At 35.6% G+C, this 27,853-nt stretch overlaps 1 protein-coding gene across 1 annotated transcript in view; it reads left to right on the top strand.

Annotated features, from left to right (window-relative positions):
- Window positions 1-27,853, top strand: part of C7H8orf34 (chromosome 7 C8orf34 homolog) — a 349,392-nt gene that overhangs the window by 275,967 nt on the left and 45,572 nt on the right. The window contains exons 9-10 of the mRNA XM_012739907.3: window positions 15,190-15,275; window positions 20,837-20,913. Of these exons, the coding sequence (XP_012595361.3) occupies window positions 15,190-15,275; window positions 20,837-20,913 (163 nt within the window). The remainder of the gene's footprint in view (window positions 1-15,189; window positions 15,276-20,836; window positions 20,914-27,853) is intronic.

Here is a 27,853-nt window from a genome sequence, read left to right as displayed (position 1 = left end):
ATCATCCACGTTTATAGAAACTACACCAAAGGGTAGGATAAATTGACAGATAATGAGTGGACTGTCTATTTGGAAAAGGTGAATGGATGAAGAGTAGGATAGAAGGAACTAAAGGAAGGCAGAAAAAATGTTCTTGGGCACATGTACAGGCTTGTGTGAATGAATAGGAGATGAATGCAAGATGATTGCTAAGTGTACAAACCAAAAGTAAGAAACAACTAGATTGTGGCATAAGGGAAGATTATTATTTTTTTCTTAACGATACGTTTCTAGTTGGAACCCCTAAACAAAAGACAGATAGATTAACAAGAGAAAAACAAAAGTAGTTTATTAACATGTATATTTCATATACATGCAATAGACACCTAGGGAATGAATAGTCCTCAAAGAAGTGACTTTGAATTCCAGCTTATATAGCATCTTTAACAAAGAGCAGTATATTTTTAGAAAAGTGACAAAACAAAGGAAAAGGACTTTGAGTCTGTAGGAGCAGCAATTTGTGGAAAGGCAAATAAATTAGAGAGAATGCTGGTTTATAAAGTTTGTTAATGTAGATTTCTCTGAGTCATCTCCAGACAAAAAAGGTCTAAAGTTGTCTTCAGTGGTTAACCTTTATTCTTCCTGGTAGGAGGCGGGGCAGAAAACCTTTTGTCTTTGTAAATCTATGTTCTGCTTTTAGACAAGCAAAGGGAGAACATAGAACTATTCTACATCTGAAGCTTCTTAATTGCCTTTGCTCAATAATCCTTTATGTTTGGGGGTGGCTTGTTCTGGTATCTCACAGTGGGCTTAGGGGGCACTTTCACTCAGACCATAAAACTATCACAAATAATTTAAAGGTAAAAAGCTAGCCAACAAAGCCAGACACATAGAAAGAGATGAAAGGAAGCCTAGAGAAATATCTTACTTAAAAACCTTACCGAAATAAATGAGCTAAATTTCTTCAAGTCAAAAGAAATGATAATATGGAGTTTGTGATTATTTCCTCATTTCTTGTATTCCTGGATATTCCAAAATTATATGAATTGTCCTTTCTAAATTTCTATTAAGGAATCTTGCTCTCTAACTTAATGATTCAATACCCGTTGTTTTGAAGAAGCATTAGTCGGTAAGGAACGCTGTGAGCTTCAGCATTAAAGGTTACTATGTTGGTGAACTGAGTGGGCACAGTGGAAAGTGACTTAGAGAGACTGCCTGGGAGACTTCCGGGTCCCAGCAAATGGGATGCAATAGAAGGATTTAGTAGACCTAAAGCCAAAATGCATATTCATAGTTGCATTCTGATTTTACTGCTTACTATTTATGAAACTTTTGGAAAAATTCTTAACATTTCCTTAATCTCAGTTTTTTTAAAATCTGAAAATGGTTCTTTTGATGTTTAAGCGAAATATATACATATATATTTGTGAAAGTTGGTTGTGAATGAGAGAAGAGTACCAGAAAGAATAAGAGAAAGAGACTTTCTTGAAGTAGGAAAAGGGCAAACTGTATTGCACAGAGGATTGAATTACACTGAGTACTAAAAGTAATTGCATAGGCACTGATTTGATAAATGCAACTTATTTTCACATTGAAATACTATGATTTGATAATTGATTCAATAAAATGACATCTCTATATCACCAGCTGAGCCTGTAAAAACAAGGATAGCACAGTGGTTAAGAATTCGAGTTTCAGCATCTAACAGTGTTCCACTTCCCCTGCTTACTAGCTTAGGGTCTTTGGGCAGGTTGTTTAATTCCCCAGTGTCTGATACAAAGTAAGCATGGGATGTATTGCAGCTCCCATGTGTTGTGGATGACTTTTAATAATAAGTTAAAAAAAAGCAGCAAACAGGGAAGAGGCCCCACAAGAAGGGTGGAGGAATATTGCAGTGTACCAGCTGCTATTTTCTTTTCAAAGGGATAAGCTTCCTCAAAATAAGCAATATCCTCAAATATCTACTTATTTGCTACTTGGATGCCCCAGAAAATTCAATTTTTATAAGCTCTTTTCTCTAAGCGCCTCTAATTAGGATTTTTATGAAATGTTTACTTTTACAAATAAGACAGTGATTGATCCGTAAGTGAATTAATTATCTAGGAAAACAAGCTGCCTTCAAAAATCTTAGGAAAATAAAAACAATAAACGTTAAGTGCATTTGATACTTTTTTTTCCTTTGGGGAATATTAACATAAGATCTTTGACAGAATGACACACAATAAAAACATGTTATTTAAGTGATTGGGAAATGATTATAATTTAGTTGAGAAAGAATTTTCACTCTGTATGCTACTTCTATGGATACAATATTCATAGAAATTACCATGATATACTGATGGAAAATGGCTGAAAAAAAAAAGAAAAAAAAAAAAAAAGAAATTACCATGATAAAAAAGTGTGAATTCCTCAGTTTTGTGTGTTTATATATTATATCAAGAATATATTTTTAATTAGTGGTGAAGTAAAAATAAAATTTGAAAGTGCTGTAATATCTATTTTTGCTTAAAAATCTTTCTAACAATGTAATAACAATAGCATTACTGAACTTTATTGTCATAATATGGAAAAATTGATTTAAATAATTCTTCCTTTTTTTCCATTTTCATTTTCCTATTGGCATAATATAAGATACATTATGGGATAAATAGGAACAAATAGTGAAATATTATATTTCACTTTTTTATCCACATCTGAAGGCTTCTTATTTATTCATTTTTTGACCTTGTAAATCTCTCTGGTACATTTTATAGAAAAGTTGAAATTTCAATTACTTTTAATTACTCGTTATGGCAATTACCTTTATAATTGGATCTCAGCTCCCAAATGATCACATAAGCCCTATCAAGATAAGATTTTAACTATTTTCTCTCTATGTATATCTTCTATAACTATCTCCATAATTAGTGAACACTTAATTAGCCTCACTAGTTTAAAAGAAATATTTTAGAATGAAATTAGACTGGAGATATTACTATTTATGAACACTAAATGTTACTAAATTTTGATTTTTATTATAACATTTCAGAATAAGAACCAGAATTTTCAGTGTATATTTATTTTTAATCACAAAAATTAATGCTTAAAATAAAATATGAAATACCTAAATAAAGCAAATAACTTTGATATCAATGCCATCATGCGTTATGTTTCAATAAATCTATATTTTCATGGGAAGTCATTGGGGCTTATCTTCTGTTAATAATTCTCTTCAGAGTTTTAAATATAATCATCTGTTTTCTCATGTAAAATCGGAAATCCCATAACGTCTAAATCATGCCAAATGCAAGTTGGAAAAATAGATGAAATCTGGGAAAGAATAACTTATGAATTGAAATACGAGGATCATACAAAAATAAATAAAATTCAGAAATATTAAAAACCCATTGGAAAACTCTTATTTACAGGCTCTGTCTGATTACCAAGGCAAAGCATTTCTAGTTTCCCCAAACCAACGCAACGTAAGGTTCAGCCACTGAACCTTTCCTAACCTTAGCTTGCTCTCTAAAATGGGAGTCAGGAAGATGTATTTCACTGGGTTGTTGGAGGGCTAGAAGAAGGCAGGTACTCTTCATCAGGCTGCTTTGGTGTTATAATGTGCTTGTGAAAAAAGTTTCACTGTAAATAAAGTATGCAATCATTTTAAGACAAAAATTTATGTGCACATCATAGAAAATAAATTGTGCACTAAAGGTAGTTGAAATTTAACAAAGCAGTATTTATCTTCTCTTGTAAGTTGACGGTTGTATTTCTTCTTTGAGAATGTTATGCCAAAAGATGAATCATCTTAATATCTTTATGCCTGATTGGCTTTTCTAATTATACAGACATTTGTATTCAGTGTTGTCCTTCTTAAGAATTTTAAAAGCATTAAGAATAAAAGGAAGCTTTTTATCTTTCCCAATATACCCTCCTCCAGGGTTCTACATGGTTAACATTTTCTAAACCCTTCTTGTTTTCCAGATCTTCAACTTGCTTATCAGCAAATTTCGGTATACTGTCCAAAATACTAATAAACAAGGCAATTTGATATTGTGAGATTCAGAAAGCTGTTTATTATCCAAGTTTGTATTTATCACACAGTTATGTGTTTAACATAACATAAACTTAAGGCAAGCTTTCCATCCCACAACCAACTTAAAACCTAGAGAATATATCAAGCTGGAGGGGAGTACTAAATAAAGCAAGACATTCAATTAGCAACTCTTTATTGCCTTTCATGGATACAACAGCATTATATAAAGGCAGTGAAAAAGGAGACTAAATTATGTTTGTATGCTTAAAATCCTAACATTCTGCTCTGGTCTACTGGAATAAGGACAGTGTTACATAGAACCATGCATTTGGAAAATAGATACAAACTTTCTAGTAATATTGCTGTCATGAATTCTGAAATCAGAATTATCATATTTTTCATGCGTGTGAAATACTTTGTACTGAATCCAGCGTAAGTTCTTTTGTATTTTTTTCTATCCATTCATCTATCACTGTATCATCTATTTCTATTGTTTTTCAAAAGTGAGATACAGATACCGTGTTTTGTCCCTTGATTTTTCATTTAGTTTGATGTGACTCATCTGGCACATCAATGGATATTTCTCTGCATTGTCTTTTTGATACTACACCAGATCTGTTCTGCAGGTGGCACAGGAAACCACTCACTGTGGCGACAGGTTTTGCAAAAGAGTTTATTCATGAGGCAGCCAAGCAAGGAGATGGGAGAACAGATCTCAAATCTGCTTCTCTGAAAATAGAGTTTAGGGATATTTAGGGTCACGAAGTGGGGTCTCCGGTGTGGGGAAAGGTGATTGGCAGCAGGGAAAAATTAGGTAATTTTTCTGTGCAATTTTTCTTGCACAAAATTAGGTAATTTTTTTTTTTTTTGCAAAAAATTCTGTTGCTAGCATAATGGAGCCACGTGGCTCTTCACAGAATGCGTGCTCAGAAAATGGCAGCCTTAGCGTGATGTGAGGCTGAAGTCTTTGGCTCTCTGGTGTCAAAAGGCCACTCTTCCAGATACGCATGTGGGTCCAGTTGGAGGGTTGGTGGTCCCAGCTGGTTTGAACTGGACAAGAGCTGCCCTCTAGTTCCTCAAAAACAACTTTAAGCAACAGTTACTATGGTGACCTGCAGTAAGAGATGTTATCTATAGGGAGGCCAGTGGCATTTAGTTATGTATTGTTTGGCTCCGTGACTTTTAGCCACATAGGTTTTAAGATCAACTAGAAGTAAGTGATTAAAAGCAAGCAAGACAGATTTGGTTTGGTGGGCTTAATCACGTTATCCCTTGGTTTCATTTTCTTATTGTAAGACATTAGTATATATATGTCCCCATTATTCTTTTAACCAGTTCTTTACTTATTTAGTTTGTTTCTTAAACACAGTAATTAACATCTTTTCTACTTAAGATAAATTCCTCAAGAGGAATTGATGATTCAAAAAAGATATAAAATCCACTGAATCCATATCTATTTATATATAAATCTATATCTATAGTTATACTGAAATTACCCTTTCGGAATGAGGTACATATCCTCTGCCATCAACATTTCACAAACATTCATTTGCCCTCAGATCATGTTTTTAAATCTTTACCATGCTGCTAGGTGAAAAAGTTTATATCATTTACTTTTTCTCCAATTTTCCTTGGTGATAATGGATTTTCTTTCTACATTGTTAAAATTAGTTATATATATTTTTAGTTATAATTGATTTGCTTTATATATTTTAGTGCTATAAAATTCAGCTAACAGAAATCCATTACAATTAACACCCTGCCATTTAATGCTTTCTTTTCTCTAATTCTCATTTTCCCTCTGTTAGTATTAACTATGGCTAAATTTTTCTTTGCATTTTCATGGCACATTTGTCTTCATCCGTTAATTTTCAACTTTATTTATAACTTTGTGTCAGATATGTCTCTTTTAGTCAATATAGATTTTTGTCCTGTACTGCATATTAAATAAACAAGTGACCTCATTTATTAATATATTAAGTATATTTTGTAATTTGTTAGCCATTTTTGTACTTTAAAAATTCTTGATACTTTCTTTCATTTGCTGTATTTCTTCTTTTGTAATTTGCAAGCTATATAGCCTGTTTTATTTCAAAAGATAGTTAGGGTTAAGACTATTAAAGATGTACTTAAGTTTATATTTATTGAATGATTAAAAGTAGTATCTTTTATTTCTCCTGTAAGATGTGGGAATTAGAATACCTAGACTCTTCCCAACTTCCTCCCATTTCTTTCAGTTTTTATACAATGTATTATTACTAAATGACTATTGCATTTTTCTCCTCATGTATCTTGTCAGCATAGAAACATAGTATGTGCATTCAGATCTTTGACCATACTCATTAAAATTGTAGACTTAATGACATTTCTATTCAAATGATTTCATTGCTTGGCACTCATCCCCTACCTTTATGGCTTGCTTATACATGAATTCTGCATTTTGATTCTTTCTCTTTGCAGCATCCCAGGGAAGTTTATTAGTAAGGGAGGATGGAGGATGTAGAATTTTGGAGTAGTGAATTTCTAAGAATGTCTGTCACTTGACTGAAGTTGCATCATAGTCAACTGATTTTCTGGGTACGGTGTTGGGGCTATTGACTTCCAGATACTTGGCAGTGGAAGCAGCTCAGAGTGAAGAGGTCCCTCACTCTCAGCCCTTGCTGCTCCAGATTAGGGGAACTTTCTTCCAATTTGGCAAAGTGATCCTTGCACGGCCTAAGGGCACCCTTTCTGTTTGTCACCTTTGCACCTTTGCATAAACTCACCTTCCTCAGGCAGCAACCTCAGTTGCTTCAGGCCTCTGAGGGAATCTTCTTAGATTTTTCCTATTCTCTATCCCCCATCGATTCTAATTAGGCAGAACTTGGTGAGGTTTTGGGGACTTCTTTAATTTATTCTGCACAATAGTGTACAACTTTCTAAAGAAGGATAGATATTAGCCTGCCCCTGATTCCTACCTTCTTGCTGGACCATATCTAGTAGTCATTTCTCAAACTTTGTGATGCTGTATATTACTGGTAGCATTCTCTCAATTGCCATCTCTGGGCATATAGAACCTCCCTAAAATCTCATCTTTCTGTGGTACGAAGGAATATTTGGACTATTTAGCATATCTGGACATTTCAGTATACCTTGTACTTTTACGAGTTATCACAGTTTATTTTTAATTATTCTAAATCCTATGAAATGGAAAAAGCAAAGAAACGAATTGAAACCATCTTACTAAGGCAGCACAACATACTGTTATTAATACTTCTAGTGTTACAGTGTAGAAAAGTCTGGAAGTGTTGTTTGCTTTTAACCACCAGAGAGAAGGAGAGAGATTGGCTACATATAAAAGAAGTCAGCTATCTAACAGATGTTTCCAAGGGATACACCAAGGTGGGGGTGGTCTTCCATATGTGAGGCAGCCCTCAGTTTCAGATCCATAAAGGGGTCTCTGATTAAAGGAAGACATGGACTATAAGAAGAACGAAAGCTTTGGTGATTTTTCAAAAGGATGTTTTGGCTCCCTACACAATCCCATTTTTCAACCTGCTAGAAAGCAGGGCTTTCAAAAGATACCTCACAGCTGCTGCTGAACGCAATATCTGCTGACCAAGCAATTCTCCGAGTTAGGCTAAATATGCAGCATCCTATGCTCAAGTGGAGTCAGATTCAGATTTTGAACCTCGGTAAGACTGAATCATAACATATTTGGGAATAAAATTTAGTGTTCAGCTAATGTCAATACCTGGCAAGTTAGAGAAAGAAAAACACCAACATCCTCTGGTTGAGTCTTCTCTGTTTTTGGCACTCCACAAATGGTGCAGTACTGCCACCACCATGAAGATGGATGGAAAGGTCTATTTCCTTCCATAGCTATAAAGATGAGTCACTTTATCCCTCACCAGCACTATAGCATCACCTAGAAACTTATTGGAAACACAAATTCTTGGTTCCCTACCCCATACCTTCTGAGTCAGACCATCTATGATAGAGCCCAGCAATCTGTGTTACAAGAAATCCTGTAGGACTATGGTCCCCAACCTCTGGGCTGGGGACAGGTACCGGTCCATGCCCTGTTAGGAAACAGGCCCAGAGCAGTAGGCGAGAGGTGGGCAGCAAGTGAGCCTTCATCTGTATTTACAGCCCCTGCCCATCACTCACATCACCACATAAGCTCCGCCTCCTGTCAAGTCAGCAGCCATATTAGATTCTCATAGGAGCATGAACCCTACTGTAAACTGTGCATGCCAGGGATCTAGGTTGCGTGCTCCTTATGAGAATCTAATGCCTGATGATCTGAGGTTGAGCTGAGGCGGTGATGCTAGCGCTGGGGAGCAGCTGCAAATACACATTCTCATTAGCAGAGAGGTTTGACTGCACAATAAATGTAATGCGCTTGAATCATCCCAGAACCAGCCTCCCAACCCCCAGCCCCCATCCCTGTCTGTGGAAAAATTGTCTTCCATAAAAGCAGTCCCTGGTGCCAAAAAAGTCGGGGACCACTGATGTAGGAGATTCCAAGGTGCACTAAAATTTAACAAACAATGGCCCACAGTGTTAAATAAGAACCTTAACTGCCTACTTCCATTTAGGTAGATTTTTTAAAGGGTCTGCTCTAGGAATAATGGCAGGTCTAATGCATACCTACAACTCACCAGATCTTTTATAGACATGAAGTAAGGTTGAAAAATGAGCAGTAACAGTTGTTCTGAAGGAAGCATGCTGTTTCCAATGCCCAGGACTGTCTCCAGCTCAGACATTCCACGTTTGGCCCCTTTATTCTGGAGTTTCCTTACCTTCAGAGCATTCTGGCCATTTGAATGCAATCTTTGCTCTTGGCTGCCTCAGATTTCAGGAAGGTTGGGGATATCTCCACGGTTGTCCTTTGTGCATGTAGTAATCCGGCCAGGGTCTGTGAGCCAGTGGTCCACATTCTGATCATATCTGCCTGGAAAATCTGGTTTAATTGTTCCCAGGTATGCTAAGAATCAACCTCACTCATGCCTCATCTTCTCTACCTTATTTTGTGTTGACATTTTTACATTTGAGTTGAAGTAAAGCAGAAGAGACCGAGTCCCAAACATATCTATTCTCCATGTGCACTCTTCTTAGATTTGGTTTTCGAACTCTTAAGCTTCTGCCAGGAAAGTAATTAGCAGTACAGATAAGAGGGCACCCATGCCAAGCACATGTCTGCCACCACGCATGTACGAGAGGGCTGTAAATTTGATTAGAGAATTACAGATCATTTGCAGGCCCATATCTCACTTTCAGGAGATGGGAAGTTAAAAGAGAAGTTTAACAGAAAAGAGCATGGTTTTTATCTCGATGTCACCATCAATCATTATAGTTTCAAGGTTAATGTTCAGAGGTTCTTGTGGATGAGGGAGGGAACTTAATGAGCAGAATTTAAGGAAAGTCCTCTGGTGAGGGAGGATGTCATTCTACTCCGTTCTGCTCTCAGGAAAATGGTGTTTCATCTTGATGTGTTATTATTGGTCCTCCTGTAGCGTCCACAGCTAGAATCAAGCAACAGCGAGAGGGCCTACAGATGAATGCTAGAAAAAAATTTTTTTAAGGAATATACTAACATAAGAAAGGAAATCTGGGTACTGCTGAAAATGTTCTCTTGGTAAAGGAGATCCTGGGAGGCATAGTCGTGTCTGGGGTGCAGGGGATGCCAGGAGAGGATCTCAGAGGAAGTGTCATGGGGCCGGAACCAGAGTCAGCCGTTCACCAAAGGGGCAGACTGGAATGGTGAAAGATCAAAGCGAACAGAGAGGTGGAGGAAGTGGGTTTGGAAAAGAGAGTGGGAGGAAGAACATCCCAAAGATCTGGGGCTTAAGGAAGAGGGAGGCAAAGATTCATAGGGCAGCAGTGACTTTTTCTAGGGCAAGAAAGGAGCCATTAAAATGCTGGGTGAATTCAGATAGATATCATTCGAATTAGAAAGTTATCCTGGGGACCACACATGTCAATTAATATGTAGAGCCCCGAGTGTGTGGAGAATATCAGATCTGGTCTCCGACTTCGGGAAGCTTGCGAAGTAATTGTGGCTGTCATGCAAATACACATCGGCCCCCTGCCAGATTACAGGCTCGGGGCTTGGGGCAGGGCTTTGCCTTCAAAGGTCCCCAATAAATTTTGGATGCTGGTGACAATTTTGACTTTTTTAAGACTTCAAAATTGAGTGAGTGACAATAAGCTGTTAGAATTTCCCTCAAAAAGTAAATCTGGAGAAACAGACTGAAATCCTAAAATGGAAAATTAACATTTAGAGAGAAGCTTAGAAGTAACATGATGACTGTTGTTATGAAAGAGGCTTTGTGAATTAAAAGCAGACTTTGGAGGGGAAAGATAAGTTAATTTTCTAACCCTTTGAAGAAAATGGTTCAAAATTTCTTAAAACCCAGACTTGTTTAATGTGGTTCCCTGATCTAATGGACATTTATCGGGATATACTATTTATTTTGCAGTGAAACAAAATACCATAATATTCTAAGTAGTTGAATTAAATAGTAGTATATCATATTCTGAAGTTTTTTGTAGGGACTTTGGAACCCATAAAGGGCAAAGCTCTCCTCACAGCTCCAAACAGCCCATTCAGCATCTCCACGTGGGTGTCCAACTGCCTCTCAACACCTATACCTACATGTCCGAAATGCATTTTATGTATTTATTTATTTTAGGTTTTGTTTTTTAGCTTTAAGATCTCAATTGGCATCAATTACGATTCTAGAATCAGGCAACACTTCATTCCATAAAGTAAAATATGGTCCTTAAAATGCATTTTAAACGTACCATGCCCCAAACTCAATGTCATTTCTCCCCACCAAATTTCTCTCAGTTTTCCTTATCTTGGCAAGTAAATGGCAGCATGATCAGTTGCTCAGCAAAAAAATTTGGCAACACTTTTTTCCCTCTCTTTTTCTTACCTCTAATGTCTAATTTATCTGACATGCTGTTGGCTCCAGCTACAGAATTTATCCACAACCAGTCTACTTCTCACCACCTCCAGCACTGCTACCCTGAGCCAGCTACACTCATCTTTGACCAAGACTGGTACAATAGCCTCCCAACGCGTCTCCAGGGTCTCTGCTTGCCCCTACAGTCTGTCCTCACAGCAGGTTGGAGCAAAAGTCTGATCACGGTGCTCCTCTGCTCCAAAACTCTCCAAGGCTCCCCATTGTTGTCAGGGAAGGAGACTAGGTGGTGCACCATCCAATGTCCTACTTGATCTAGCCCCCACGACCTCACTGACAAGGTGTACTCCTATTTTTCCCCTAGTTCAATCCACTTTAGTCATTGGCCTCAAAATACTTCTATTTGCTATTCCTGCTGCCTATAACTGTCTTCCCCAGGGGTCTAGGTTGCTTACTCTCTCACTTCTCCAAGTTTTGGTTCAAAGATTACCTTCAAGGGAGGCCTGGACACACTCTCTAGAGTCACACACTATCCTTTGTCCCGACCCTCCTCAAGTTCTTTCCATCTTTACTTTTCCTTCCTTTAATTTTAACCAGATTTCTTATCAACACCTGATTCTACATGTTTTGCTTGTTTCTTCATCATCGCCAGTCAGCATAATGGAAGTGCTGTGAGGATGGGAATTTGGTCTACTTCATTCACTACTCCACCCCCAGCACCTGGAACAGTGTGCTTTCCACAGACCCTCCTTACTCTGAGCTTTTGCTCTTCTGTTGCTGGATTATTGCAAAAACTTGCCAAACATCCTCCTAGATTTCACCATTCCAAAGGTAAATATTATGTTTTAGCAAAGCATTTTTTTGAGACAGAGTCTCGCTCTGTCACCTGGGGTAGAGTGCAGTGGAGTAATCGTAGCTCCCTGCAACCTCCAACTCCTGGGCTCAAGCAATCCTCCTGCTTCAGCCTCTTGAGTAGCTGGGACCACAGGTGCACCACCACGCCTGGCGAATTTTTTCTATTTTCAGTAAAGATGGGGTCTTGCTCAGGCTATTCTTAGCACAGCTTTTTATCATATTAGGCACATAATCAAAAACCTTCAAAGCTTTGTGCTAAATGAAGTCTAATTCCTCTTGTATGGTGTGCAAGATCCCACCTGAACGTGTCAATCTTGACACTTTGTTGCTCTCAATATACTTCTTTCACTAAACTCATTAATATTAGTCAGTTTTTGTTATGCTTGGTGTTTTCTTTCTCTCTCTCTCCTTTTCTTTTTTTCTTTTATTACCTTTTCCCCCAGGGAGGCTCCTTTTCCCACCCTGACTATAATCTGTTACTTGGCTGCTCCTTGCCTAGAGCTCCCTCTGTCTTTCTCCACCTCATCGAATCTTAATATTATTTCAAAGCTCAGTTTAAGTAGTACCGACTGCATTAAAGTTTCTCCAATTAATTCAGATTTTGTTTATTGTTTCCTTTGAATTTCTGTATAAATTAGAAATATTAGTTTGGCATTTAATTTCATATATATAATTGTGTATCCAGTTCAGTTAAAAAAATTGATAAATGTCTACTCCTTAGATACTGTTTTCTTCCAGAAATTATTCAGGAAAATAATGTGTGTGTGTGTATCTGCCTGGTAACACAGAAAGATGACTGCACAGGAATCTAAAATCTGAATATCATCTAATCCGACATGAAAAAATGAAGAACTCACTTACTTGAATCTTCTCTGATCCATTGCATGGCTTAACTGAATTGACAGCTGATAACAAGGATTAAAAAAATGAAAAAGAAACTATATTTCCTTATTGGATGTTTTGGATTTTTTTGAGAAGTATAAAAACAAAATGGCATAGATCATCCTTCCTATTCTCCCACTGCTTACACTATTCAAAACTCCCTCCTTAGAGTGGATTTGGCCCTTGGTAGATCCTAGAGTCATGATTTTCTCCTATTAAGACTGAATTTCCTGGACCTGCCCACGGCCCTTGTTAGCACCACGCCTATTACCCTCTCACAGAAGTAGTGCTGTGTGCATTACTCTTGGGGAACCCTGGCAGAGCACGCAAAGACAGCAGGACTATAAAGCATTCCACAGTGGAACTGGTGCCAAGTCATGGTAGACTCAACTCTTAAGGTATTGAGAGGGCAGTGTTTGGACAAAGACAAGCCAGCTTCAGGGCCACCCAATCCGTTGGGTGTTTACTCATGGCCACTTGTCTCTTTAACTCAGCTAGATTGAAAACTCTGTGGAATCAGGAACAGTTACAATTTCTTTGCATCTCTGTAACATTTGGCTTATTACTGAGCACGCTAAAAAATTGACAGCATCATTTTTATGTCTTGTTTCTTTCTGTCTTTTTTGGAGATTTATTTTCCTCTTAAGGTTTTAACTTAATGTTAAATACTCAAATGTGTTGGGGCTCATTGTACATTTTTAATCATAATTTTTATTTACAACATTAATCTATCTCATGTACCTCTATACTTTCTCTCTTTGATGATTTTGGTAGGATGGTTCTGGACAAACAGAGCTCAAAAAAGAATATTTGATAAAGCAGCTCTCCTAATTGAAGTGAATAAAATGAAGAAATAGTAGGGAAGATTTGAGAAATATGTAGGTAACTTATTTATTTAAAAGTAGTGCTTTTTTTCAAAGTAAAATTTTTAAAAATGAAAAATATGAAACCATACATAGCTGACCTCAAAGTGTTGCAACCATCAGGAAATTCTTTTTGAGAATTCTTTAATTATTTTATACTGTATTGTATTTTTATACTGTATTGTAAATACAGTTTTATGTATCAAAGGTAATATGTAGGTATAAATATAGAATATGTACAGAAATGTGAAGAATTTAATATTCGAAAAATTAAAATGCAGGTATAATTTACAATATTTATAGTCACACACAAGACAAGGAGAGAGATACATACATGGTTGAAACTGCAAAAGTTGAAAGAAAATTATGTGATTTTGCTGTAATATATAAAAGCAAAGATATAAAATGGTTGAGAACAATAACATGCAAACCCAGTGCAGTTATGAATTGTGTTTTTAAAAATTTTAATATTATAGGGCATGCATGGAATAATATTCTTCTATGAGGACACTTGCCATTAGCTAAGTAGAAGAAAAAAGTAAGGACACTGGTAGAAACTTCCAATCTCTGGATTGTTTGATGTACTGTCCTTTAGCATTAGCAGAGTTGTATTTGCTCTGCTATTCTTAAATCAAGTTCCAAAATATATTGCTGCACTCTGCCTCCTTTGATAATGTGGTTTTAGAGTGTCATATAAACCGGTCGTGAATCGGATGTTGCTAGCTCACTTTTCTCACTGTAGAAGTGAGCATACAAAAGCTCAGACATATGCTGTTGTCAAAGTACCTACACAAGTCCAGGCGTGGTGGCTCACGCCTGTAATCCTAGCACTCTGGGAGGCTGAGGCAGGCGGATTGCTCAAGGTCAGGAGTTCAAAACCAGCCTGAGCAAGACCCTGTCTCTACTAAAAATAGAAAGAAATTAATTGACCAACTAAAAATATACATACAAAAAATTATCCGGGCATGGTGGCACATGTCTGCAGTCCCAGCTACTCGGGAGGCTGAGGCAGTAGGATCACTTGAGCCCAGGAGTTTGAGGTTGCTGTGAGCTAGGCTGATGCCATGGCACTCACTCTAGCCTGGGCAACAAAGTGAGACTCTGTCTCAGAAAAAAAAGAAAAGTACCTACACAGTCATGCTCTTCTGAAAAAGACCCACTGTCTGTGAGAACCCCCGGGCAGTCACGCACATTACAGATCTTCACATCCACTGTAGAGATTTATCTTGACCCGCAGGCCTTTCTGCACAGGTAGGTTGATTTGGAGAACTGTGTGTGACAAACCTCTGTGGAATTGTGAAAATCCTCTCATGATTCCTGGACCCAGAATTTGGGGAGCACACTGCGTTGGACTCTTGTTTTCCTTCCACTTGATTCTCCTTTGTAGTTTCAATGAAAACATTTGCTTTTGAACCTCTATCTGATCAGGCTGAGAAGAAAAGCAGATCCTACATAGACCACTCTTGCCATGTACATAAGAGGAAATACAGAAGACTTTTCCTTAAAGGTTAGAAAAGCAAAACTCCTATATTAAAATGGCTTTAGTAAATGTTTCTTTCCACTTTGAAGAAGCATATCTGATTGTGGAGTTTAGAAGTTCACAGTCATGTCCCCGATAGCATGTAGTTCGTATTTCACAATTTAACGTTATCAGAGGTTTCAATGACCATTTTTAATTATTTAGGCTTCAAGGAGACAACCTGGCAGAGAGGACAGAAGAGACATTACAAATACTTCATTCTCCAGATGAAACAGTCCCAGATTCTTTGGGTAAGTTTCAAATCCAGCAATATTTACTGCAGTTCTAGTGGCAATTAAAGATTAAAAAAAAAAAAACAAGAAAGAAATTAAACTGAACTTCTCCTGCACAAAATCACCGTAGCTGTGGGGCCCACCTCTAGCACACTCTTTCAGGCTGCTTGTGTCAGGAGGTTAAGGGCAAAGGAGAAAGGGGGGTGAGAAGTGTGGATTCTGAGGAGCAGCCTCTTAGTGCCTGTCCTGTTTAAGGTCCAAACATATCAACTATATGTGGGCTACTCCCCAGATTATGTCACTAATTCCAACTTGTTTTTAGAATTCCACATTGCCTGCTGGCTCTCCAGAAAATGGAGCTCATTATCTGCCCCTTGAAACTCGCTCTATCTCCTACTCCCATTCTCACGCCATTGATCCATTCATTCTTCTTGGGCAGAAAAATCAATTTCATACTTGACAATATCATACTCCCCCTCTCCCAGCCTTATGTTAAATTGGTCTCTAATCATGTTTGTGTCACTTCATGATTTCCTCTTTGAGCCAGCTGATTCTTCATTTGCCCTGATATGGCCTGGCCTATGCTTTTCTCCTCTTCATCTAGTGCTGTGGTCCCCAACCCCCAGGTACCAGGCCACAGCGTGTTAGGAACTGGGCTGCACAGCAGGAGGTGAGCAGCCAGTGAGTGATTGAAGCTTCATCTGCATGTACAGCTCTTCCCCAGGGCTTGCATCACCGCCTGAGCTCCGCCTCCCGTCAGATCAGTGAAGGCATTAGATTCTCATAGGAGCACGAACCCTATTGTAAACTGCACATGCGAGAGATCTAGATTGCGTGCTCCTTATGAGAATCTAATGCCTGATGATTTAAGGTGGAAGTTTAGGCGGTGATGCTAGCGCTGGGGAGCAGCTGCAAATACACATTCTCATTAGCAGAGAGATTTGACTGCACAATAAATGTAATGCACTTGAATCATCCTGAAATTATCTCCTTCCTTCCCCTGGTTGGTGGAGAAATTGTCTTCCATGAAACCAGTCTTCAGTGTAACAACATTCTTTGCCCTGCTTGCACTGTCTCATGTCTCTTTAGATCGTTATCTATCTTTTATTCCATCCCCATTTTCTATAGGACAAAATTCAAACCCCCTAACTTAGCATACAAAGATAGTGTCAGAGCACTTCAAAATGTTTGCTGAATCAATAAATAAGTACAGGTAATGCTACTCCAGTGACATCTAAGATATAGCACTTCTTCATTAGTAGGTGTTCTAGCAGCATGCAGTAAGTATATCTAACCAGGTTAGTTAGAGAATAAACTATAGGAAACTATTTTCCTTACACCTGGATAGAGAAGGCCATCTTAAAGAAGATGCCAAAATTCCTGATCATAAAAGAAATAATTGAAAAATTCAACTATAGAAAATTAAGAACTCATGTTTATCAAAAGATGCCAGAAGAAAAGCCACAAAATGGGAGAAGACATTTGCAAGGTATTTGCCACTGATCAAATATTAAGATTCAGAATATCTATAATTTAATAAATAAAAAATCAACACATCAATAGAAAAATAAGCAACAGATATGAATAGAGATTGTACAGAGGAGAAACACAAAAAAGCCAGTAAGCAAATGAAAAAATGTTTAAACTACCATATGCTAGTCATCAGGAAAAAGCAAATTCAGACCATGGAGAGAAACTGTTTTACAACCTTTTGTTTGGTGTTAGGAAAGCTGACAGAACTAAGTCCTGGTGAAAACATAGGTGAAAAGAAACAAACTTATACACTGCAGCTGGGATATAAACAATTTTGGAAAACAATTTTTCATTATCTTAAAATCTTCAGCATTTATATAATCTAAAACCTAGAAACTCCATTTCTAGGTAAATATCTTAGAGAAACAAGTCTTATGTGCCACAAAATCTGAACAACCCTCGTTAGTATGTTCATGGACAGGGAATTGGATAAATTGTTGAGTTGTTACACTATAGAAAACTAAATGCATTTCAGCTACACACATGGGACAGATAAAATCAGTGTCATGCTGGTTAATGTTTAACAACTGTTTCCCCCTAAAAAGGAAGCCACCTTTTGTAGAGATTGATGGTTTCCATGATGTGGGATCACTGTGGCTGATTTCAAGCAACTAACCTGACATGGCAGTTGATTCTCCCGGTGTGGTGTGTGAGCAAGTTGTGCTCACCACTGAATGCATCCTAAAGCATACACTGATTGAACAAAAACAAGTTATAGAATGCCATTTTTATAAAGCTCAAAACAAGAAAATCCAAATAATATGTTCTTTAGGAAAATACACATAAGGTATAAAACTATATTTAAAGAAGGGAATATAGACCCCAAATAGGCGTTATTCTCAGGGGTTAGGGGGAAGGTGGTAGGAAGGAGCCCATAGGTATATGAAGGTTATTGGAAATACTCTAATTCTTAACTTAAGTTGGGGGTGTGTGTTTATTTATCATTGTGCTTTGTAGCTTACATATACTTTATTATATTTATTTATATATGAGATATATTTTATATGTCATGTATTTATATATATATTATATATGTTTTTACATGTCAAATATTATCTAATAACCATTAATTATCTAATAACCATTATTATCTAATAACCATTAAACCTAAAGTGCTGTGGGAACATAAACCAATGCCAGTGTAGTGTAATATAAAGAAATGATAATTGTTTATACAAATGCAAATCTATTATAGCACCGATGATATGAAACATTCTTATGATAGACTCTTATCCCTGACAATGAATGCTGGGATAGCAGCATGAAGGCCCAGACTGGCCATTCTTTGACATTTGCTTAGCTTCTGGAGTCAACCTGGTTTCTCCTCCCAGACATTCTTGCATGTGAACCTTGACGTAGGCCATTCTTCCCTGACTAGTAATAGTTCTTTTTCCTCCCTCTGCCTATGCAGATCCTCTGCTCTAAGATCATGTTAAATCTCCCTTATGTCTAGCCTGCAGGAATGTTTCCTTTCTCTCAGCCCCTAATTGTTTTTGAATTGCTTCTTACATCTTTGTTCTTCTCCCTTTAATTGGATTATATGCTACTTGAAGTTTTTTCGTGTTCTCCATCATGTCCAATGCAAAACCAGACACACAATAGATACCATCTAATAACTTGCCCATTAATTTTTAAAATTATATCAAGACTACTCCAATTCACCAAGCTTCACATATAAATCCTTCAGCTATTATATTTATATAATTCCTGAGAATTGTAGGGATTTAAATTTATTGGGAAATTAAACAATATATCAGTAATATGTTGTTGATTATACTCATGTGCCCACTGGAAAAATTATATTCATTAAGTTTAAGCTCTTTTCTTAAAATGTTTATATCCTACATTCTTTACATTCAAATATTAGTATACCTAATCAAGAAATTCCACCATATGAGTTTCTGATTTAGTGTATTTTTTTCTACTTAAGTTAGTCAAATCACTAGATCCAATAATAGAATATTATTGGCATTATCCAAAAGCTCTAATGTGATTTTTATATCAACTGTGCATCCACATTGAACCTGGGTCAACAAACAGAAATATTTCTATAAATAGGTACAATTTTGTGCATTAAAAACCTGTTGTGACACAAGCAGCAAAAGTAAAAATAATGGCAGGAAGTAGTTGAATGAAGCTAAACATTATGATAAAAGCTACAGATTTCCAGGTTTTTACCAGCATGTCCAGTCAACCACAGGGGCAAAATTTCTAGTACAAGTGCTGAGAAAGATTGTTAGATTTTTGACAAAATTACTTTACCTTTCCATATTTCAGTGTCTTCTTCTCTAAAATGAGGACACAATGAACTCTGTAATATTTGCCAAATTTATGGACTCATTTCCCATCCACCCATATGTGATTTGAAAAAGCTCAAAGAAATAATCACTTGTATTTTGAAAATCATTTATACTTATAAAAGAAATTGCTCTGGAGCAGACAGAGCAAAATAGTGTGTACATATGCATCTGCCAATTATTGTTAATAAGCAATGTGCTCAGAACACAAAAAATGGAGTTTACTCCTCTAGCTTTAAACACTAAGGTTTTATTTTCATGAAGTCTATTGCCCCTATTAGCTTGTTAGATTGATATCTCATTATTAGATATGGACTGTTTAGCAGGGTCCATTCAATTTAATAATTTTCAAAGGTGGTCAGATATGTAAATGCTCAAATATTCTAGTAGCACTTTATAGTTGTCTCTTTATGCAAAACTAAGTAGATAGTACAATATTACAGATCTCACTGGATATGGCACCAATAACCAGGAAGAATTCAACCAAAACAAGAACAGAACACAATGTAAACTAGGAAAAGTTACCAATATTTTCTTTTTATATTAATAAATGTTCTTTTTGTTAAAAATTAATATTGTACTATAAATGTAAATTTACAAAATTTCTCTCAAGCAAATTCCATGAAAGAAAAGAGTCATACAAAATTATCTTTTTAAACTTGTTTTAAGAGCACCTATTAATAGTAGAGTCCAGGCTAGAGTGCTGTGGCATCAGTCTAGCTCAGCCTCAGCCTCTTAAATAGCTTGGATTATAGGTTGCATGTCACCATGCCTGGCTAATTTTTCTATTTTTATTAGAAATGGGGCCTTGCTCTTGCTCAGGCTGGTCTCAAACTCCTGAGCTCAAGCGATCCTCCCGCCTCGGCCTCCCAGAGTGCTAGGATTACAGGCGTGAAGCACCGTGCCTAGCCTTCTCAAATATTAATAAATATAGGAAACTAATTTTAAAATTCAATGATCTAAAATACCTTCCTCTTAACTGATTTTTTAATTTGAAAATGAGCTCAAACTCAACCAAGGGAAGTTGACAGTCTCTGGTATAGATTATTTCTGGTTGCTACATATATCTACTCCTATGGCAAAATTTCTTATAATCCATATAAATCCTTGTTGTTATAATTAATTTAATTCAGCAGACATATCATTTTATTTGCATATTTGAAAGTCACTATTCACCTACTCCTCAATATATTCAGGCTAATTGCAAACTCTCCCTTGATACATTGAAATGGAGAACATACCACCATTTAATAATATGCACCTTTCTCTAAACTCTTTTCAGAACTTTCCATCCCATTTAAAAGACAGAATAAAATGGTACTTAAATCATGTAGCCTGAAAAAAAAATTGATGGATAAAACAAATAAATATAAAATTATAAACCAGAAAAAGGACATTAAATATAAATATGTTCTAGCAATTAGCTAAGTAATACGCTAAAAAGTGTTGCTTTATTTGCATAAGTAAGATAACAGTAGCTCTTACACATTCCTGATTTCATTGTGTCCTTCTAGGTTAGAAATACTTATCATTTTTTCGTAAGTTGTCTTTAAGCTAAATAAATATTATGCTGCATTCTATTTTAAATCACAATCATGCTATTCTGTATTCTATTTTAACTCACAAACAGAATGATTTTTCCAACAACCAGTTTGGGTACTAAATATCCTTCTCATGGTAAGTTTATATATCGGAGAATTAATAAGCAAAATGTGACTATAATTTCTTCATTTTTAAAAATAAAAATAGATTCTTTTCCTGGGACCGAAGAAGCTCTAATGGAAGAAGGTGAAGAATTAGAGAAAGCAGCTAACTTTACAGGACCCGTAAGTGTATTCATTTACTTGTTTTTTTAATTGTCTTCCTATGTACCTCTCTGTGTCCTAATCTCTTCTTATCACCAGTAATACAGCACCAGTAGCACCAGGGTTATTGGATTTGAGTCCAGCCTAATAACCTCATTTAACTAAATTACCTCGTTAAAGATCTTGTCTCTAAATACATTCTGACATAGTGGGACTGGGACTTCAACATGAATTTTAAGGGGATATAATTTAGTCCGTAACACTCTGTGATGAGATTACATCATTTGAAACGTTATTTGGATCATAGGATTTAATTAAAGGCACCATATTTTCCAATGGACTTCATAATAAAATTAATTTAAAAAAATTACTGGTGAAATTAATGTATCTTTGCTCATGTGTTATTTTCTTATTGCAGCTTCCTTGACCCTATTTAAAATTTTGTATTTCTCTTCTTCATTTTTTATATAGTACTTATGACCTCTACTATGCTATATAATTTACTCTTTTGTTTCATTTATTGTCTATCTCTTTTCACTGTAATATAAGGTGTAATATAAGAATCTTTTTTTCCACTTCTGTATCACAAGAAGAGTACCTACACATAATAGGCCCTTAATACATATATGCTGAATGAATGATATGGTTTAGCAATAATTCCTGACCATGAGATTAAAACTATTGTATTTTCCCTTTTTGTAAAATGACAGAATCTTAGAAATAGAAAAAAAAAAAAAAAAACCATGGTGACCATCTAGTTTAACATTTCCTCTTCCTTTCTAAGTAAGCTGTGGTCACATCTCTATCCAATGCATGAATATCAAATCTACAAATGAGAAAACATGAACTCAGAGAACCTCAGTAACTGGACCAAGGTCCCAAAGCTGAAAGAAGAGTGATGGCAGCAGTTGGGTGCTAGTCAATGTCCCTTGTACCGCACATCCTTCATATTTCTAGTGCTTTCCCATTTCCTTTGGAAACCGTTTAATCCTATTCATTAGATATTTTCTTCCATTCCTCACCACCATTAGTCCTAGTTCTATTCCTGGAGTGATAGCTAATCCTTCTTACACTTAATTGATGTTTAGATATTGGAAGCCATCAGTGTGCCCCATTTGTGAACTTAAATTTTTTAGCCAAAATGCAATAGGTTCTTTTAACCAATTCTGACTTCCTGTAGTTTTCAAAGATTTCAATACCTTTGATGCTTTCTCTGAACATATTCTTGTTTGCCACATCCCTGGCAACATGTGAGTTATGCCACAACCAAATCTAGGGTTCTACATAATGTTCCCACATCATAGAGTATAATGGGCTATGTGCTTGGAACAAATATTATTTTTGGATTATAACCAAAGGTTGCATTGATTTTATTTTTTTAAGGAATGTTTTTGCAATTTATACAAGTTAGTATGTCTCTATAATCTCATGATGATAAAAGCATGTTGTGATTCAGGTTGTGATAATCTGTCATTCATCACTTTTTGCAAAGGTTTTTTTTTTTTAATCAGCTGTGAATTCCACCAAAGTTCATATTTTTGCCCCATTCTTAAATAGATACCATTAGATTCTTTTTCTAATCACTTTCTCAAATTAAGATATAGTCTATCCATAGCATTTGGTTTGCTTCATAATACCTAATAACCCAAAAGAAAAAAAAGAAATTAACTTTATTTGATCAAACATTTTCTGAGTAATTTCAAACTGACACTTGAGATTTTTGGTTTCTTTCCATAGTGCTCACATAGTGCATTCCCAGTGCAAAAAATTTGTTATAGGTAAATTTTTTTGTTTTCATTTATCTTTCATTAGATTTTGAATTCTTGAAAATTCTCCAATTTTATTTGTCAAATTACCCATTTAAATCTTTTTGGAAATAAATGGGATAAAAGCAATACACAAATATATGAATCAATGTCAGGACCTTGAACAGGACAATTTCCAGATGATGATTGCTTGAATGATGAGGAAAATATGGATTAAAATAAAAATCAATTGCATTAGAATAATGATAATTTAGATGGAACTTCCCTAAACATACTTCTGTAGTATTTCTTGGGATGTTATTATTAGTAAATCAAGAAGAAAAGGGTGACTTTATTTAAATATTAATAAAGAATTGGAACAAAACAGAACTTTTTTCTTTATTACTCTAAGAAATACAAAATACTTCAAAATAAATTTTGAGTCATATCCTGCAAAAATATAAACATGCCACAAATGCTCAAAACCATTTAGACTAGTTTCAACACATGCTGTCTCTATTTGCTAACTTTCCATGTTGGGTGTTGTGTATTAATAAGGGGGTAACAGACTCTTGGAAACTGTTTTCTCTAGTGGCTTATCCTGGGCTTGGAATATTTCTCAAACATTTTGTGAATAGTTAAGTGAGAGGTAAAGGCAACATTTAGATTTGGGTTTTATCCTCCCCCCAAATAAGCAAGTCATTCTTCTGGAATTTCCCTTTCCTCCTCCTGTATGTTCTGGAATGCATCTTAGCAGACAAACAGCCTGCGCAGATTAAAGTTGGATTTGTCAGGCAAATCCATTTATTAACAATAAACCAAAAGAAAGAAAAACTTAAAAAAAAAATATCAAGCAGTAGGCATTGATTATGACCTTTTAACTCCATAACTATAATACATAATCTTTTTAGATCAATGATTGATGAAGACTTAATATCAATGACTTTTGAATTTCACAATTCCTATGGTTTTCTTAATCTTAAAAATTCTATTTTGTTTTAGAAGTAGTAAATAAACATATGGGTATAAAGGAAAGATGAAAAGATAATTATGAAAGGTATTTCACATTAAATATCTTACTGATTTTTTTCCTTGTAAATTTAAACATTTTATTTTATTAATTGTTCAGTAATGACTAGCTTGTTGTAAGCTGAGTCCCACACACTTTATGTGACTGGTTGTCACTTCTTAAAGTAGAAGAAAAATTAAAAGACTTCTGTAGGCAACATTTCCTAAAATGCCCAGGAGTTACTAAAAGTTACTTTTTTAGCACATTTTCCTTCTGGAGAGTTTTATCTGTTTGGGGAGATACGTAAAATTAACTAGAACGATAGTAGTAGCAATGGTATCACATATTTGCACAGCACTTTTTTTTAATTATTAAGCACTTTGCATATTTAATATCAACGGGTTCTGAATTTTGTAATTCTCGTGACTCACCCCTTTATCCTTGACTACCCGTCTGTGAAGTAAGTAGTACTTACTTAGTTTCAGATGGGTGTACTGAGTTCCCAAGAGATCTTGTGATCTGTCCCAGGTCACATAGACAGGGCAGGATGAAAGCTCATATTTTCCGGTGCCCCAACTCTCTTTCACTGAACTTGTCAGGATCCATACAGCTATTACTTATTTGCAAATTTATATTTATGCACTGAGTCACTGTTAAATGGTACATGCAATATAAAAGGGGCAAGAAGTAGGCCATTATTAGTAGCCAATATCAAACATAGAATTATTCAGTAGATTAAGTAGACAGTGAAAAAGCTTGAGGTAGATAATAGGGAGATTTGTATGAGAGGATGGGATCAGTACATTTGAGCATAAAGATCAGTCTTGCTGGGGCCCTTCACAACTGGAGGAATCTGAGAAACCAGGGCAGCACGACAAGAAGGAGATCCTGAAATTGGGAAAGAACTGAGAAGGAAGGAAAGAACACATGTTTAAGAAAAAAATTCCCGTGGCAAACTTGAACCAAAAGTTAGAGACTCTGGTGATCCTTGAATTATCTTGATAAAGCATCTGCTTAGCTATATTGGAGGTGAAGTTTGATTACTTTTAATCTTACCATATGTTGTACTTTGTTGATTAGGAAATAAAGCATTCTGTTTATTGATGCTTTTTGACAACAGATGGCTTTTTTCCCTCTTCACTCTTCTCGGATTCCTTCTGTTTCCACTCCCAAGTAGCAAGGAGGCTTGGATCTGATTGTGTGACGTTGGATTTTCCCACACACGCCACATTTCCCCGAGATCCCATGGATATGAACTTTAAAAAGAATGAATTTGGATAAGGTGTATATATAATACTCTTTTGATAACAGCCATACTTGGAAAACAAAGATAAAGAAGCATCTATGTATATATCTTCTGTAACACAACTGATATCTAATTTCAGAAATTTTTCACAGCAAGAATATTATTCCTAAATGAATTTATTTTTACAAAATATTAGGTAAATAGTTTCTGTTAATTTTTAAGAATTTTATTCAGTCAGTGCAGTACATAGGTCAGTAGGGTTCCACCTGTATTTCTATTCCTTGTCTGAGAGTTAATTAGCAGAATGGAATCCTCTTATAATAAATCTCGGGTTCTTTTAGGAATTATGTTAAAAGAGGAATTCCATTACACACAATGAACATTGATTGCTAAGACTTAAGGGAAGTTTGGCAATCTGCTGAAATCATATAATTTTTCACAACATGAAGGTTGCACAAATGCCTTTTATTTCTTTTCTCAAGAAACCTGCATGCTACTTTCAGGCCAAATAGTATGTGTCCTCTTGGAGACTCATTCTTCTAACACATTTCTTCTTTCCTACATATCACCCACTTCTCTTGTAAGACATGCAGAAAAAGATCTATACATTTGAAAGAAATAAAATTACAAACTTATCACTTAGGCTTGACAGCAAGCATAAAAATAAAGTGTACCCATACCATTCTAGTGTAAAATATGGGTGAGGAATAGTTACTTAGTGGACCTTTAGACTATTAATTTACCTATGAATTCTGATACCCCTGCTTTATACCTTGTTTCTTACAAATATTGTTACTCCCTGCACACAACTCTCTTCCTATAAAAATTTTCTGTTACATCATCCTTTCAAATTGACACTTTAAATGTTTCCAATAAGACATGTTCCAAATTTTTTTTCATACTCAAGCATAATTTTATGATAGGTAAATTGTTGCACATATTTTAGAAAGTTTATGATTTCTGTGTAAATTCATTTAAATAGTTGGGCAATGCAAACAGTGTTGAGTGAATGAGTTAATGAACAAGTTGCAATTTTTTCTTGCATTGTATATCTATCATGGAAAAACAGACACGCAACTAGCATTTATAGAATTAAGGCTAAACATATTTCAACTTGTACTCTTACAAAATGAAAAAGAAAAGAAATGAATGTTCATTATCATCTCATCAAATAGAAGTAATAAATTATGGTGGATTTTGTCTATTGAAAGATAGTGTTGGAAAATTGCTGGCAGCTAATTGTAGCAATGAATTTTCTGCTAAAGAACGGTGATTAGTACACATTTTGTTCAACCCTAAAGGTTTTTGCTATTTTTTTTTTTTCCTTTCAGTCTGCGGAATTTTGCTAGGCTTTTATGACTCAGAGGCCTAGGATGCCAATAAAACTTCTTAAAACTAAGTGCTATAGTAGGCAAGTTATCTAACCAACTTTTGGGATCTGGTGGGATTTTTCCTTTTGACATTTTAGGTCTGTTGATTTCTAACACTTTGAGGGTGGAAATATTTGCCCAAACCTATGCAAATATTATTTTTTAAAACATCTATGAGTTTTGAAAATGTAACTTCTAAATGTCACATTTGCATAGGGAAAAAATGGCCTAAGATGATAAAGTATGACATAATAAATGTTTAAACATTGATTGTGGCTTTGGTAATTAATTCAGTCCCTTTACATAACATCACTGTTTCTCTATTAGTAAAAATGTGACATTATTTCTTGAGATCACTTAAATTCTGCATTTAATTTTTAAGGTAATGGGAAGGAAGAGAGGGCTAATATGCATTGGGACCAAACAAGTACAATTGATTTACAAGCAAATATTACCCAAGAAGATGTGTGACAGCCAGAGATCCCAATCATGAGTCCATTGATTCTTCTAAATATGATGGGCAAAAAAGAAAAATGTATTTTGACATTTACAGTATTTTGAAGTTATTACTAATTCTTTATTAAAGTAATTGTCAGCTACTAAAGATTTCCTTTGATTGATATATAAGTAGGCTGAAGAGGAAGAAAAGCAATATGGATCGTTTGTGTTACAAAAGCCCTACAGATCTGATTATGAATTAGGCAGGTGTGTGCTGGGAAACACATTAAGTTAATATTGAATCCCGTAGTGGGAATAGAAAAACATTAAGTTCCCCACAAAGGAGGTTCCCTTATATGTTCATTTCTTTTTTCAGCTGAGACAACTCCATAGCTTATTTAAAATGGTTGCATTCAGAGGGCTTCCCTACAGAAGCCTAGACATTTGTGGAATCCTTTCCACCTCTTCACCACATTAATTTAATCAAGATAATTTTTTTTTTGCTTCTTGTTACACGTGGTCCTATATATAGTCTGAGTCTCAGGAATGTGCTGACTCAAACAAACAGAAAAAAATGTAACATATTCCTGCTACTATGTTGACATAACATACTGTATATTAAATGATAATTTGGGAAACCATTATTTTAGCAACTCTATGTTTGAAAGGATGTTGACTATTAGATCACATTGCATGAAAATTCCCTGTTAAGAAATTGGACTCTGTATATAATGCTTTTCTTAACATTCCATAATGAGCATACTCACATAAAATTGTTTATAAACCTAATTTTAATGGCTGTGCATTATGTAGCCTTGTCTGTTTTAGTATCTGTTGGACCAAATGTCCTCTTATTACTCATTTTTTCAAAGCTTAAGTGTTTAATTTTAATTTACAATCATAACATTGAGTTGCCATACTTGAATTGACGTCAGGTTTTAGGTTGGATATTCCCAATGAGTTTGTCCCAGGCACTGGTGACACATAAGCTGGGACCTCAGCATTCCATTCCTTCAGTGCAAACAGCCTATTCTGGGGCTCTCTGTGCTGTACAAATATTATTTCCTATATTTGTTTTGATGTGAAAAGAGCTAGAAAATACTGGCTTAGGTTCTTCTGAGATTTGGAGATTAGAAATAATGCTTTGGAGAAC

This window comes from Microcebus murinus, chromosome 7 (genome assembly GCF_040939455.1).
Source record: "Microcebus murinus isolate Inina chromosome 7, M.murinus_Inina_mat1.0, whole genome shotgun sequence".
Lineage (NCBI taxonomy): Eukaryota > Metazoa > Chordata > Mammalia > Primates > Cheirogaleidae > Microcebus > Microcebus murinus.
Note: the sequence above shows the minus strand (reverse complement) of the source record. Positions and strands in the feature narration are given on the sequence as shown.